Here is a 13,672-nt window from a genome sequence, read left to right on the forward strand (position 1 = left end):
TGAGCAGCCATCTAAGATACTCCACTGGTCTCACCCCTTCAGGAGCAAGGGAGAATGAAGAGAACAGGATACAAGGAAAAGATTAGTCCGAAGGACTAACTGTCCACAGCTACCGAGGCCTCCACCAGACTGAGTCCGGTACAGCTAGATGGTGCCTGGCTACCACCACTGACTGCTCTGACTGGGATCACAACAAAGGGTTCTGGACAGAGCTGGAGAAGGATGTAGAACAAAATTCTAACACACAAAAAAAGACCAGATTTACTGGCCTGACAGAGACTGGAGAAACCCGAGAGTATGGCCCCTGGACACCTTTTTAGCTCAGTGGTGAAGTCACTCCCAAGGTTCACCGTTCAGCCAGGGATTGGACAGCCCCATAAAACAAAACGGGATTAATGAGGCATAGCAGTCCAGGGACAAGGACTATAAGGCAGAAAGGGACAGGAAAGCTGGAGATAGAGAACCCAAGGTTGAGTAAGGACAGTGTTGACATGCAGAGGGGTTCTTAACCATTGTCATAGGGCAATATGTGTACTAACTGTTTAATGAACAACTGTTGTGTTCTGTAAACCTTCATCTAAAGTGAGAATAGCAGCACAACTGGAAGAATGTAATCGACGTAACTGAATTGTACATGTAGAAATTTTTGAAATGGTGTATCTTTGGCTATGTATATTTCACCAAAAAAAAAGGTCTTCCAAGGCCGAGAAGGAAGCGTGTTGACGTGTTGTGGGGTTGATAACCAATGTCATAAAACAATATGTGCACTGACTGCTTAATGAGAAAATATTTGTTCTGTAAACCTTCACCTAAAGTACAATTAAAAAAAATTTTTTTAATTGTTAAAAAGGAACCTAATTTGCTATGTGAGCTCTTTCACCTAAAACAAAATAAAATTATATTTATAAAAGCAAGGTAAAACTGGAGAAATTTGTCAAAACAACCATTGGAGGACCATAGAAACTGGCCAAAAATATAAGTCAAATGAAGAAGTGGTTACTCTTGAAAATCCACTGAACTTCAGGGAAGAAGTGTGGGACTCTATGTGTTCTTCCTGGGGTTGCTTCCAACCCCCACCCCACCTGGGACAGCATAGTAATCACACAGGGACAGGGAAGCCCTGGAAACCCACACATTGACCTGTTTTGGATTTAAGCACAAAAGGGGGGAAAGAATCTATTCCAAACAGTGTTGTCGGTAATAGTAGCAATCTCGGTGCCAAAAAACAGAGAGAAGAGTGCCTCAGCAGGCCTGAAGGTGCAGTCAGCAAAGGTCTGGCACATAGGCCAGAAATTTAACAGAGAGATGCAGAAAATAACACAGCCATACCACCATCAACAGTTGCCACAGAGTCAACTCCAACTCATGGTTGATCCACATGTGTCAGAGTAGAACCATGCTCCACAGGGTTTTCAATAGCTGGTTTTCTGGAAATAGATTGCCTGGCCTTTCTTCCAAGGCGCCTCTGGGTAGACTGAAACCTCTAGCCTTTTGGTTAGTTGCCAAGCAAGTTAACCATTTGCACCACTCAAAATGCTCTCTACCCATCCACGTAGGAGAGACCAGAGAGGGACCAAGTTATCGCTGGCAGACCATACGCCTGCACACACACAGAGGAAATGTGGGACACCAGATGGAAGTAAACGCCAGGGCAGACTTAAACTGCCTGAAATTTTGAGAACACACAAAGAATAACCAGCACTTAATGGTACAAGGTGTTCAAGCACAAGCAATGACTAATCACTGGCTGGCCACTAAGCTGTGTAGACACAGCGCCAACCCCTAAGTCGCCAGGCTTAAAAATAAAATAAAAGTAAAAAACTGAGCAGAGATATCAGCAATCACACACCCCAGGGCAAACAGGGCAAACAAAGTTACTAAAAAAAACTAGGAAAAAAAAAAATATATATATATATATATATAAACCAAACCCATTGCCATCGAGTCAATTCTGGTTCATAGCGACCCTATGGGACAAAGTAGAACTGCCTCATAGGGTTTCCAAGGAGCACCTGGAGGATTCGAACTGCTGACATTTTGGTTAGCAGCCATAGCTCTTAACCACTATGCCAACATGGTTTCCAACATATGAATATATATATATGGCAACAACAAAACTCTGGGGAAAAATCAGAACCCAGACTTGCTACAATATACTACCTAAAATTTCCAGTTTTCAACAAAAAAGATTATAAGACATGCAAAAAAACAGGAAAGTGATCTCTGAGGGGGCCAATATGTTGTACTTAGGAGACTGGAGTTATCAAAAATATGTTCAAAGAACTGAAGGAAATCATGATTAAAGAATCAAAGGCAAAAGTATGATTACTGTGTCTCATGAAATAGAGAATAGAAATTAAATTTTTCAAAAGTAGCACTATTCATAAAAGCCAAAAGTGGAAACAATTCAAATGTCCATCAACTGATGAGTGGATAAACGAAACAGGTATATCCATAATCATACAACACCATTCAGCCATTAAAAGGAATAAAATACTGGTATATGCTGCAGCATGAATGACCCTTGAAAACATCATGCCATGTAAAAGAAGCCAGATACAAAAGGCCATGGCTCCATTCATACGAAATGTTCAGAATAGGCAAATCAATAGAGACAGAAAGTAGATTAGTGGTTCCAGAGACTGGGGAAATGGAGAATGAGGAGTGCTAGGAAGCACAGGGTTTCTTTCCGGGGTAATAAAAATGTTCTGGAATCAGGTAGTGGTGATGGTTGCACTACCTTGTGAATGTACTAAAAACCACTAATTCGTACACTTTAGTATGGTGAATTTGATGCTATGTGAAGTATAACTCAATAATAATAATAATAAAAGAACGAAACGGAAATTCTCAAGTTGAAAGTACAGTAATAAAATTTTAAACTCAGTAGAGGAGCTCAACAATAGATTTACGAAGAAGAAAGAATCAACGACTTAAAGCTCAATAGAAACTATCCAATCTGAAGAACAGAGAGAAGAAAGACTGAAGGAAAATCAACAGAACCAGAGAGACCTACGGAACAGTATCAAGCACACCAACTTGCATGTAATGGGAGTACCAGAAGGAGACAAGAAAAGAAAGAAGCAGAAAAAACATATTTTAAAGATGAGGGTGGAAATTTTCCAAACATTAATTTACATATACAAGAAAGTAAATGGACTCCAACTATGATAAAATGAAAGAAATCAACACCTAGACATGAGAGGCAAACTGTTGAAAAGACAAAGGCAAAATTCCGACAAGCAACACCAAAACGGGGGTCATCACTAACGCCCTGTAGAAATTAGGTCCCTGCGTGGCACAAACAATTCATGCTCAGCTGCTCATCTAAAGGTTGGTGGTTTGAACCCACCCAACACCACAGACGAAAAAGCCTAGTAACTTAACCTAACATAACCTATTATGCCGAAATCTATTTTTCTGTTCTTTAGTTCATACATAAAAACTACAGGCAATTCTCCCAATGAAACAGCACATCTAAAATGAAAGACATTACTACCTCATTGATCAATAATATTATCTGGAAACAAACTTCCAGAGGCCAAATCCCACATCAACTCTCCAGCCTGAGAACAACTGAGGGAAAACCTGTGGCCATACAGGTGAAAATGACAGCTAACTGTTCACTGTTCCTTCTTGGGGATGGGAAAGGGGGATCCCTGCAAACAGACAAGGGGAGCTTGTTGAGGTGATGAAAATGTTATAAAACTGGATGGTGGTGGTAGTTGCACAACCTATAAATTTATAAAAGCCATTAATTATACACTTACCATTGCTGGATTTTAAGGTATGTAAATCATACCTCACAAAACTGTAAAGAAATAAATAAGCAACCAGCAAAGAGTATAGGGTAGCAAGGTATAGACGAAACAAGTGTAGCAATACACTGGTAATTTTTTATGCTGGATAAAGGCTAATAGAGGTTTATTACACTATTCCTTCTGCTTCTGTGTTCTTGTGTATGTTTTAAAAAGTCAACCTAATCGTATGGCTATATGGTCACTCGCTTGTGGTACCATCAGTGTTTCTACAGTGAAAACAAACACATCCCCATGGCACACCCTCTGCACTGGCTACCTACAAACCTCCCCTCCCCACGCTTTTCTTCTGCCTTCTTCCACAATCAGAACTCTGCACTTAGCAGTGGTCAAGTGACCCAGTTGTAGCCGATGAGATGCAAGAGGGACTCTCTCTAGCAGAGGTTTGGGGAAAGCTTTGAAAAGTGACATTTTTCTTTTGGTCCTTGGCCTTTCACGCCGTCAGCCTGGAACCCAGGTCCTGGGTGACATTGTTGAGCTTCTCTACCAGTTCTACACTGCCTTCCTCACTCAGGCTTCGTGTAGGAGACAAATAAGCCCTTTCTTGCTGAAACGAATATGGTGAGCCTTTTTTTTTTTGCTTGCAACTAAATAAGCCCCCCCAAAAAACACATTTTCTTATCTCTGTTTGTACAAACTGGATACCACTACTGTGATGTTACCAAATCAGCATCTCTCTCCCACCCAGCATACTACTCGAGATATTCCAAGATAGGTTCCAAGACTAGCCTGACTTCTCTTAAACTGCCCAATCTTTTCTCCCTCTTCTTTTCTCATTTCACAAAGCCTAAACAACAAATTTCTTCCATCCACAGTTACAATCAGGAATTCCCAGATCCAAAAGAAATAGAATGGACAGGTAATTTTCATTTCAATTATTTAAAGTCTACAATCTGACGTCCATAATCCCTAGATTATTTTTTTTCAGTCCTGTGGCATATGTTACTTTGCATGACTGTCTCTCACAACACCCAAAAAGCAGTATTCCTCTTGCTTTATAATAATGCCTTTTCTGTGAGCATAAACTCTGTTGCTACGTAGAGACAGCTGTAATAGAGAATAGCAAAGAGCTACATATTTTATCAATCTGTCTGGGCATTTTCTCCTAGAAATCTGCATTGGGTCACAAGCAGAGCCAAACTGCTGATCTCACTCTAGTTTCTCAGAGGAACAAGGTATTAAGCAACAAGGTCAATAAGCAGGAATCTTGTTAGCACAAACTTCTCTGTCACTATTTCTATTACTATGTCATAAACTTGCCATGTCTTTCAACAGATCAACTTTCCTTGGTAAACTAAAATAGGCCACAAAAAATACATTCCTTTTGTAGATCCACCAGCATTAGGAAAATTAAAAATCTCACCACTCACATACCTTGCTGGCTATGTATCCTAAGAAACTAAGTTTATGCAAACGAGTGGAGTTTTAGTTACTAAAGAAGAGAAAATTATGGCACAATTACCTAGCTTTATTCTACAGGGCTAAATGCAATAGGAAAAATGTGGGAAAAACGTGGTAGTTAATGATATCAACTGACAAATTCCACAGATTCAGTTCAAAATGAAATAGAAAACTATTATTTAAAATGATTAAAAAAAAAAAAAACAACCAAACCCGTTGCCGTCCAGTCAATTCTGACTCATAGCGACCCTGTAGGACAGAGTAGAACTTGCCCCATAGGGTTTCCAAGGAACAGGTGGTGGATTTGAACTGCCGAACTTTTGGTTAGCAGCCCAGCTCTTAACCACTGCGCCACCAGGAAATGATGAAGGGCTTAGAATGAAAACGTTACATGTCAAGAAACTTAGAACATTAACATTCGATGATCTCGGGTAATCCATATAACCGTAAAGTACCTCTGCGTGACTGTGTAGCATCCATTCCTGTTACACCTTTACAGAAATTAGTAAATTGTTAACAATTTAATATGGGCTAGTAGTGGTTTATATCACCAAGAGAAGTGTGCCACTGAAAGACACTTCGACAAGTGAAGATAACTGCTGGAGTTTCACAGTACCTCAATTTTTTAAAAAAGAGTTTCGATTATGATGGAGTGAATTAGATCATCTCTAAGCCCTTTGCATCAAATAAAAAAAAAAATCTATAAATCAAAAATCTAATACATTTCTGCACTAAAATTAGAAAATATGCCACAGACGTTGTTATTTAGCTAGTAGATCCTACACACATTATTCTAGTAAAAAATGAAATTCAAAAGCAAACATTTTCTTATTTAAGAAAGAATTTTGAATCTTGCTTTAACTACAAATTAGAAAACAAAATACTTAATAAAATATAAAATATTCCAGAAAGACTACCACACCTTGAAAAAATCTTCCAGCTGTTTGCTGTTATAAAGAGCCGGAATGTTTGCAGAGAACTGGAGCAGATCTTCAGCACACTGTCTTCTCTCCTCAATTACACTTTCATCAAATCGTCCTAAAATTAAATAAGAATCAACACTTAAAGAAAGAATGATCAAACTCCATTTTTTGATAGCTTGTGTCCAAAGATGAGAAAGCAGCTGTGGGCCTGTCCTTGCCTATTTGCTGTGCTTGTTCTGTGATCTTCTGAAGTCAAATCTAGTCTCTACGATTAGAATCAGAAAAGAAAATAATGCTTCTGGTGAAATAAGAGGCAGAGGTGTCAGCTGATAAACAAACAGTGTACTCATCATCTGAGGCCAGGCGATGTAAGACACTTACCATTTAGGAAGCGGGTGATTTGCCACTAAAGTTGAAAAGAGAATTTTAAAGAACTCAGATGGTTTTCTACGCTAATTTTAATACTATAATTACTCATATAATTTTCCCTTTTCCACTTTTTTTGATTTATAAAGGGACTGGAAACAGGCAATTATGAGAACATCTGTATATCAGTGAGGTCAGGAGCCACAGCTTGAAGCGAAAAGCTTTTATGCTGAATTCCACGCGAGATGCTGTCAGCGTGTGACAGCGTGCTTGTGAGAGAAAAGAAAGCACACTGGTACCAGTGAGCTGATTCACAAGGTGATCGAAAGGTGGTCTTTCCAGAATGTCAAAAAAGGATATAGACAATTCGAATGCTGATCAGACGTTTTCAAATATGATCATTTTGTGCTGCTCTGAGGTCAGGCTACTGGCTGGTATTTGTCACGTGCCAGGTATCACACTGACTGCAAAATGGGTTTAAAAAAATATAAAATCAAAACAGCAGCATCATCACAGACTTAAACGTTTTAAGTGGTTTTGCAGTGTGCTACCAGAAAACCGAGGCGCAAAGAAATTCCTAGTTATATAACTCGAGGCAAAACTATGAAACTCAGCCACTAAAATACCTCCAGCTCAACGTGTCTCATGTTTATGGGGAAGGGTCTGTTTCACAGTAACTAAAAGAAAAGGCCAGACAGGCCTGGGTGCAAACGCTAGCTCTGTCCTCCCTACTTGTAAAATCTTAGGCATAATAGTTCCTCATTTGTAAAATGCAGTCAGTAAACAATGCACTTGAAGCTCCCAGATCCGCGCCAGGCACCTAACAAGCACTAAATAAATGATTATCCCGGTGTCTTTAAACCTTCAAGCACCATCATAGTCCCTAGCACAAAGAACGTGCTCAATAATGAGGCCACTCCTGGGGTTCACCCCTTTATCCAAAGATTAGACAGGCCCGTGAAACAAAACAAGCCTAAACGGCCACACTAGCCCAAGGGCGAGGGCTGGAAGGCAGGAGGAGACAGGAAAGCTGGTAATGGGGAACCCAAGGTTGAGAAGGGGAGAGCGCGGCATGTCGTGGGGGTGGCAACCAATGTCACAAGACAACATGTGTGTTAATTGTTTAACGAGAAACTAATTTGCTCTGTAAACCTTCAACTAAAGCACAATTTAAAAAAAAAAAAAAGTCCAACAAACTGGTACAGTAGAGAACAGAGGATTCCATGCGATTATCACCCTGTCGTTGTTATTAGGTGCCCTGGAGTCAGTTTCTACTCACAGCGACCCTGCGTACGACAGAACCAAACACTGCCCGGTCCTGCACCATCCTCACAATCGTTGTTATGCTTGAGCCCCTGGTTGCAGCCACTGTATCAATCCATCTCGCTGAGGGTCTTCCTCTCTCTCACTGACCCTACTTTACCAAGCATGATGTCCTTCTCCTGATGACGCCATGAGACACTCTTTAAACCTAGAACTGAGCCTACTCTGGGATCACCTTTTAGGGAAATAGCAGAGTGGCGCACAAAATAAAAGATATTACCCGTAAGATTGATGTCCTACTTAAAAAGCATCAGCATGAGACTGAAAGGTCAACAATTACCCAAAAGCAACAATGAGAAGATAAGGGGGCAGGGAAACCAGAGCATTGGAAATGGAACGAACTAAACACAGTTAAAGAGACGTTGACACAGTGTGATAAACGTAACTAACGTCACTGAAAAATCTGTGTGGGAACTGTCAACGGGAAACCTAATTTGCTGTGTAAACATTCACCAAAAACTCAATAAAATGCTATTTAAAATAATAAATAAATAAAACGAAAGACGTTACTACCTCACCTATCGTTAATATTATCTGGAAACAAACTTCCAGAGCCCCAAGCCCTAGATCAAGCTCTCTGGCCTGAAAACAAGAAAATCCACTGGCCATACAGGTGAAAACGACAGCCAACTGTTCACCATTCCTTCTTTCGTCTAAATGAGAAATTAAGTATGAACCTGCACTTATGATTATCCTCCAACATACTTATCCTTTAAACAGAAAAGTGAACTCCAGTGCTTGTCAATTAACATCACTAGTTTTGTAAATATCTATAACCTTAGAACAGAAACCTAGAAAATATATACATTATTTTATGCTTCAACCCACAAGACCACCTGAAATTATCTTTAAATACATTAACTACTTAATGATAAATTTTAATGAAAGATTTCTTAACATTTAATGATACCCTAAAAAGATCTTGGAGCCCTGGTGGTGCAGTGGATAAGAGCCACAGCTGCTAACCAAAAAGTCGGTAGTTCGACTCCACCAGCCACTCCTTGGAGACCCTATGCGGGGCAGTTCTACTCTGTTGTACTGGGTCTCTATGAGTCGGAATCGACTCATTGGCAGTGGGGTTTGGTTTTGGGTTTTTTTCTGGTAAAAAGATCTTATTTACTATCTGAAACTAATACCTAAAAGTTTCTAGGCTTTAACACTAGTGTGATCAATGATTCATCCCACCTCCCCACTAAGCTGGACTAAAATGCTTATGCAATGAGTATCCCAACTCCTAAACAGAATAAATATGCCAAAAGCATGTCTTTGGTGTACTCCTACTCATCTATGTATTTCTATTCCACCAAACTTGAACAAAGATGAATTAAGACATTTTTCAGAGTGGATCACAACCAAAAACAACGGCATATGCATTAAAGGGTCCAAATACATTCAATTCTGTCATCAGAACAAATACAATGAAAGAACCGGCTCACTTCTTTGTTCCTAAGATATATCAAGACAACAAAAAATTATTGCTAGCAGAAATGAATTTTAATCCAATAATAACTGGTCCTAAACACATTAACAAAGTCGCCTAATTTTTACAAAGTTGGTTTCTAAAGCAACAATATTCAACCATCGTTGTAATGCCAAACAACGCTCTTATGGCTGTTCTGTAGTTACTAACCCTTTAATGTAATCAAATCTCTACCTGAGGCGGCAACAATGTGAGAAATCATACACATAACAAGTACTTCTCTTGCTTTAAGATGATTTTTAAACCTTAAACCAAAAAGATCCCCTGAAGTCTTTTTAAAACCAAACAATAGTTTAGCTTAACGAGTAAAGAATATCTGCCTTGAGCATTGTGCTCTTTTAAGATCTATCTATGCAGGACCAAAATGACAACCGCAACTTGAAAGATTAGATAGGAAACTTAGGGGGCAGCGAGTTTATGTTAATGGGGGAGGAACAACTTGGAAAAAGAGGGTGAGAATGCTTGCACAACTGGAAGAATGTAATCGATGTCACTGAATTGTACATGTAGAAACTGTTGAATTGGTGTGTTTTCTGCTATGTATATTGTCAACAACAACAAAAATAAATTATATTAAAAAAAGACATTACCGGGAATTTGGACAACCATGAAATTTGTTTATGGGCTGTGGGTTAGGTAATAGTATCGTATCAATATTAAATTTTAAACTTCCACGGGGGAGAGGGGAAGTACCTCTCTTACTACTGCTTTAAATTTACATTCATGGTGCCAATGTTTATTTTTCTGTCAAAGAGTAGAAAAATTATAAGTAAAGATAGAAAATGCAGTACAAGTTTTTCTAAGGTTTATTGCACAATATTACATATTCTAATTACTTGCATGTGTGTGTAAAAAATAAGCTACCTTCTCCCCATATATATATAATAAGCTACCCCCCACACACACACACAATTATCCAACAATAGTTTACTAAAGGAGAAAAAAATTAAGTTCAAACATTCTCACTGGAAATAAGCCTCTCTGATTTATAAGCAGTCTTTAGGATCTTCTTTATGTTTTTTTTTTCTACAGCACCTCCTACATAACAGAGTCATAACTTTTTAAAAATGCCAATGTCAATGATCAAAAACTAATTACCGTACTTTTACACGGATAATGCACACCTTCTACATTTGCCAACCTCACCCTCCCCTCACGAGGTATCTTCACAAGCGTGCTATGCTAATTTTTTTTACAGCAACATGTAAAAAAAATTGGCATAGTGGAGCTTACAAAAATACCTCGCAAGGGGAACAAACATAGAAAGCATGTGTTTTTTGAGTAAAATATGGTATATGGAACTAAAACTTACCCTTGACCAGTAAGAAATTAGCCAGAAAAGCTTGATGATGGTGATTTTAACTCTAAACTATATCAAAAAAAGAAAAAAAGAGAGACCAAAGTTCTCGGACGTGAATTCCCTTGAGCCAGGCAGCAGGAGGAACACATCTCTAGTTCAGCAAGCTGCAGCTAGGAAGAATAGGTACCACGGAGAACCCTGCAGCATTTTACTGACAGGCTGTTAGAAAGGACTTAGAGGATTTGGGCAGTGCTAGGTGCTCTGGGGAAAGGTTCAAAAAGGGGCTTTGCTCTGGATTGGGTGCTGTCGGGAAGTGAGGGAAATCTATGATTCTATGAATTCTATCTAATCCTTTGATTCTATAATGTTACTCTAGCATGAGGAAGGAAGAACGAAGCTCGGCTAAAGCTGTGACTGATACGTCTGCCAGGATGGGGATGTGTTCAGTCATTACTGTGGCTCCAACAATGTTCGTACTCAGCTATGGAGGGGTCTTCTGGACGCGTTATGGACACGGAGCGGCCTTGTCTAATGTTCTTGCTGTGAAAAATTGCTATGTTCAAGAACAACACAGCCTAGCTGTGAGTGCCAGCCCAGCTCCAAGAACCATCAAGGCAGAACCGGGAGTGCCGGGCCAACTCGGAGCTGTCGGGAGCTGCTGTCTGTTTCTCACAAGGAAATCACAGTCTGATGAGAGATATCATAAAACAAACCAAAAAGCAAGACTCTAATCATGAGAAAATAACCAAATACAGATTGTGAGATCTTCTACAAAACAACTGTCCTGCACTCTTTGAATACATCAGTGTCATGAAAGACAAAAAAAAGGTCTCCTCTACGCTAACGTAACAACCCTAAAAAGGCACGAGCCCAGATTTAAAAAAAAAACAAAAGCCAAAAAGAACATTTTTAAGACAACTGGGAAAATCTGAATACGGGCTGCATATTTAACGATATTGCTGTAACAACGTTAAATTTCATGGGTGTGATATGGTATTGAAATCACACAGAAAATTCGTAATTAAGTATTTAGGGACGAAGTGTCGTGATATCACTCTCAAATGGTTCCGGAAAAAAAGAAAATGTGGCAACATGTTAACAACCAGAGAACTTTGGTAACGGTTACACGGCTGTTCACAGTAGCCCTGGACCGCCTTACATCCCCTGGGGCCACGTCGGACCGCGTATACGACCGTGGACCCCTGCACGGCTTCCGGGAGACGCCCACCCACCCCTCCGGGTGCACCACAGCTTCGGCCCCAATGGCGTGCATGCGAAGCTCATGGCCACTGTGTCCCAGAACCTGTTCCCCTCTACCAACGTGCACAAGGTAAACCTCAAACCCATCAAACGCTGCCTCAGCATCTGACTCCCAGCAGCTGGATTTCCACAATTACAGCACCAGACTCGTTCCTGTGGGCACCAGTCACCGGATGAAGAAGCTTTTCTGGGAGAAGTTCCCCAGCAAGTGCCACCTGCAGGACATCAGCTGGCCAGGGGCGCAGGGCTGCCAGAAAGGGAGGTGGAGCCCACAGCGCGCACGCTATGGAGCTGGCCCAGGCCATGGCGGGGAGCCCAGGAGGGCGTCGTGTGGCTCACTGAGATGGGTGGTCCTCGGATGACGGATGACACCGCAGGAGGGTGTCGGGGAGCTGCGTGCACACGAAGGAGGAGGAGCTGCAGAAGGCCCAGAGGCGGGACCAGCAGGCCCACAGCGTGCGGCGCAGGCGGGAGCAGCAACAGGCCCACGGGAAGAAGAGCCTGATGAGCACCAAGAGGACAGGGCAGAGCCGATGGGGACAGGGAGGCTGAGGACCCAGGGGCCCCGCCAGAGGCCGAGGGGGCGGCTGACCTGAGGAGGAGGAGGACGAAGCTGAGTATTTCCGCCAAGGACGGGGAAGAAGCCTGATAGGACATGCTCCTCGGGCGGACCAAGCAGAGACAGCCCGCCGGGCCTCCACACAAGCAGCAGCGGGTGAAGGATCAGAGGCCTCCACAGCCCAAGGGCATGTCCAACAGAGCCCAGACCAAGCTAGGGCCCAAAGGGGCTTCCCAGAACGTGTGTAGGGCCGGGCGCAGCCACCTAAGACAGCAACCCGAGCCTGAGCACCAGCAAGGCCAAGGGAATGCCCAGATTGGGGCCCAGACGCTGCCCTGGCTCCAGGTGCAGCCTTCGGCTTCCTTTCGTAAAGGAGCTGTTTCCCTGACTTCATCCCAACTGCTTCCCTAACTCCACCCCCACTGTTTCCCTAACTCTATCCCGTTTCCCTAACTCCACCCCCAGTTTCCCTAACTCCACCCCCAGTTTTCCTAACTCCACCCCCAGTTTCCCTAACTCCATGCCCAATGTTTCCCTAACTCCACCCCCACTGTTACCCTAACTCTATCCCTTTTCCCTAACTCCACCCCCAGTTTCCCTAACTCCACCCACACGTTTCCCTAACTCCACCCACAGTTTCCTTAACTCCACCCCCACAGTTCCCTAACTCCACCCCTACAGTTGCCCTAACTCCACCTAATAAATGACTGATGTTCCCAAAAAGACAAGAAAAAAGATACTCTCCCTTCCTTTCCCTGGGGGATGCACACAGTCTGATTCTGCAGTAAGCCCGCCACTCTCGGGAACAGGCGCCCCTGCCGCTCAGAAGGATGGGCGATGGATCCTGCTCCTGAGTGCCCAAGGTCGGCAGATATCTCCCGGCCCAGCCCGGGCAGGGGTGTCGTGTCCCTGAGACTGCTCCCCTGCTGCCCGGGCCCCACCATGACTTTCACCGCGGGGTGCATGCTGAGTGGCACCCGCCAAGCACTCACCTGCAGAGGCCGCAGCAAGAGCTGCCCGGGCCACGTGCTGCACAGCAGATCCTGTGCGAGCCCTAGACCCTGCAGACCCAGGTGTTCACACAACGTCCAAATCACATAAGGTCTTATTTCACAGAACATGTCATGGATGCTAATGATACATACCTGTACTATTCTTCTGGTTTTCATGTAAGTTTGAATAGTTTTCAAATTTAAAAAAGTGAAGAAAAATAAAATGAGTTAAACACTGTATTGGTGACAT

General features: G+C 42.1%; 1 protein-coding gene across 8 annotated transcripts in view; it reads right to left on the reverse strand.

Annotated features, from left to right (window-relative positions):
- Positions 1 to 13,672, reverse strand: part of RPS6KC1 (ribosomal protein S6 kinase C1) — a 221,099-nt gene that overhangs the window by 156,724 nt on the left and 50,703 nt on the right. For all 8 annotated transcript variants that reach the window (XM_023741713.1, XM_023741715.1, XM_023741714.1 and 5 more), the window contains one exon: positions 6,142 to 6,257. In XM_023741713.1, coding sequence (XP_023597481.1) covers positions 6,142 to 6,257 — 116 coding nt within the window. The remainder of the gene's footprint in view (positions 1 to 6,141; positions 6,258 to 13,672) is intronic.

The sequence above is a fragment of the Trichechus manatus genome, unplaced genomic scaffold (genome assembly GCF_000243295.1).
Source record: "Trichechus manatus latirostris isolate Lorelei unplaced genomic scaffold, TriManLat1.0 scaffold00187, whole genome shotgun sequence".
NCBI classification, from domain to species: Eukaryota; Metazoa; Chordata; class Mammalia; order Sirenia; family Trichechidae; genus Trichechus; species Trichechus manatus.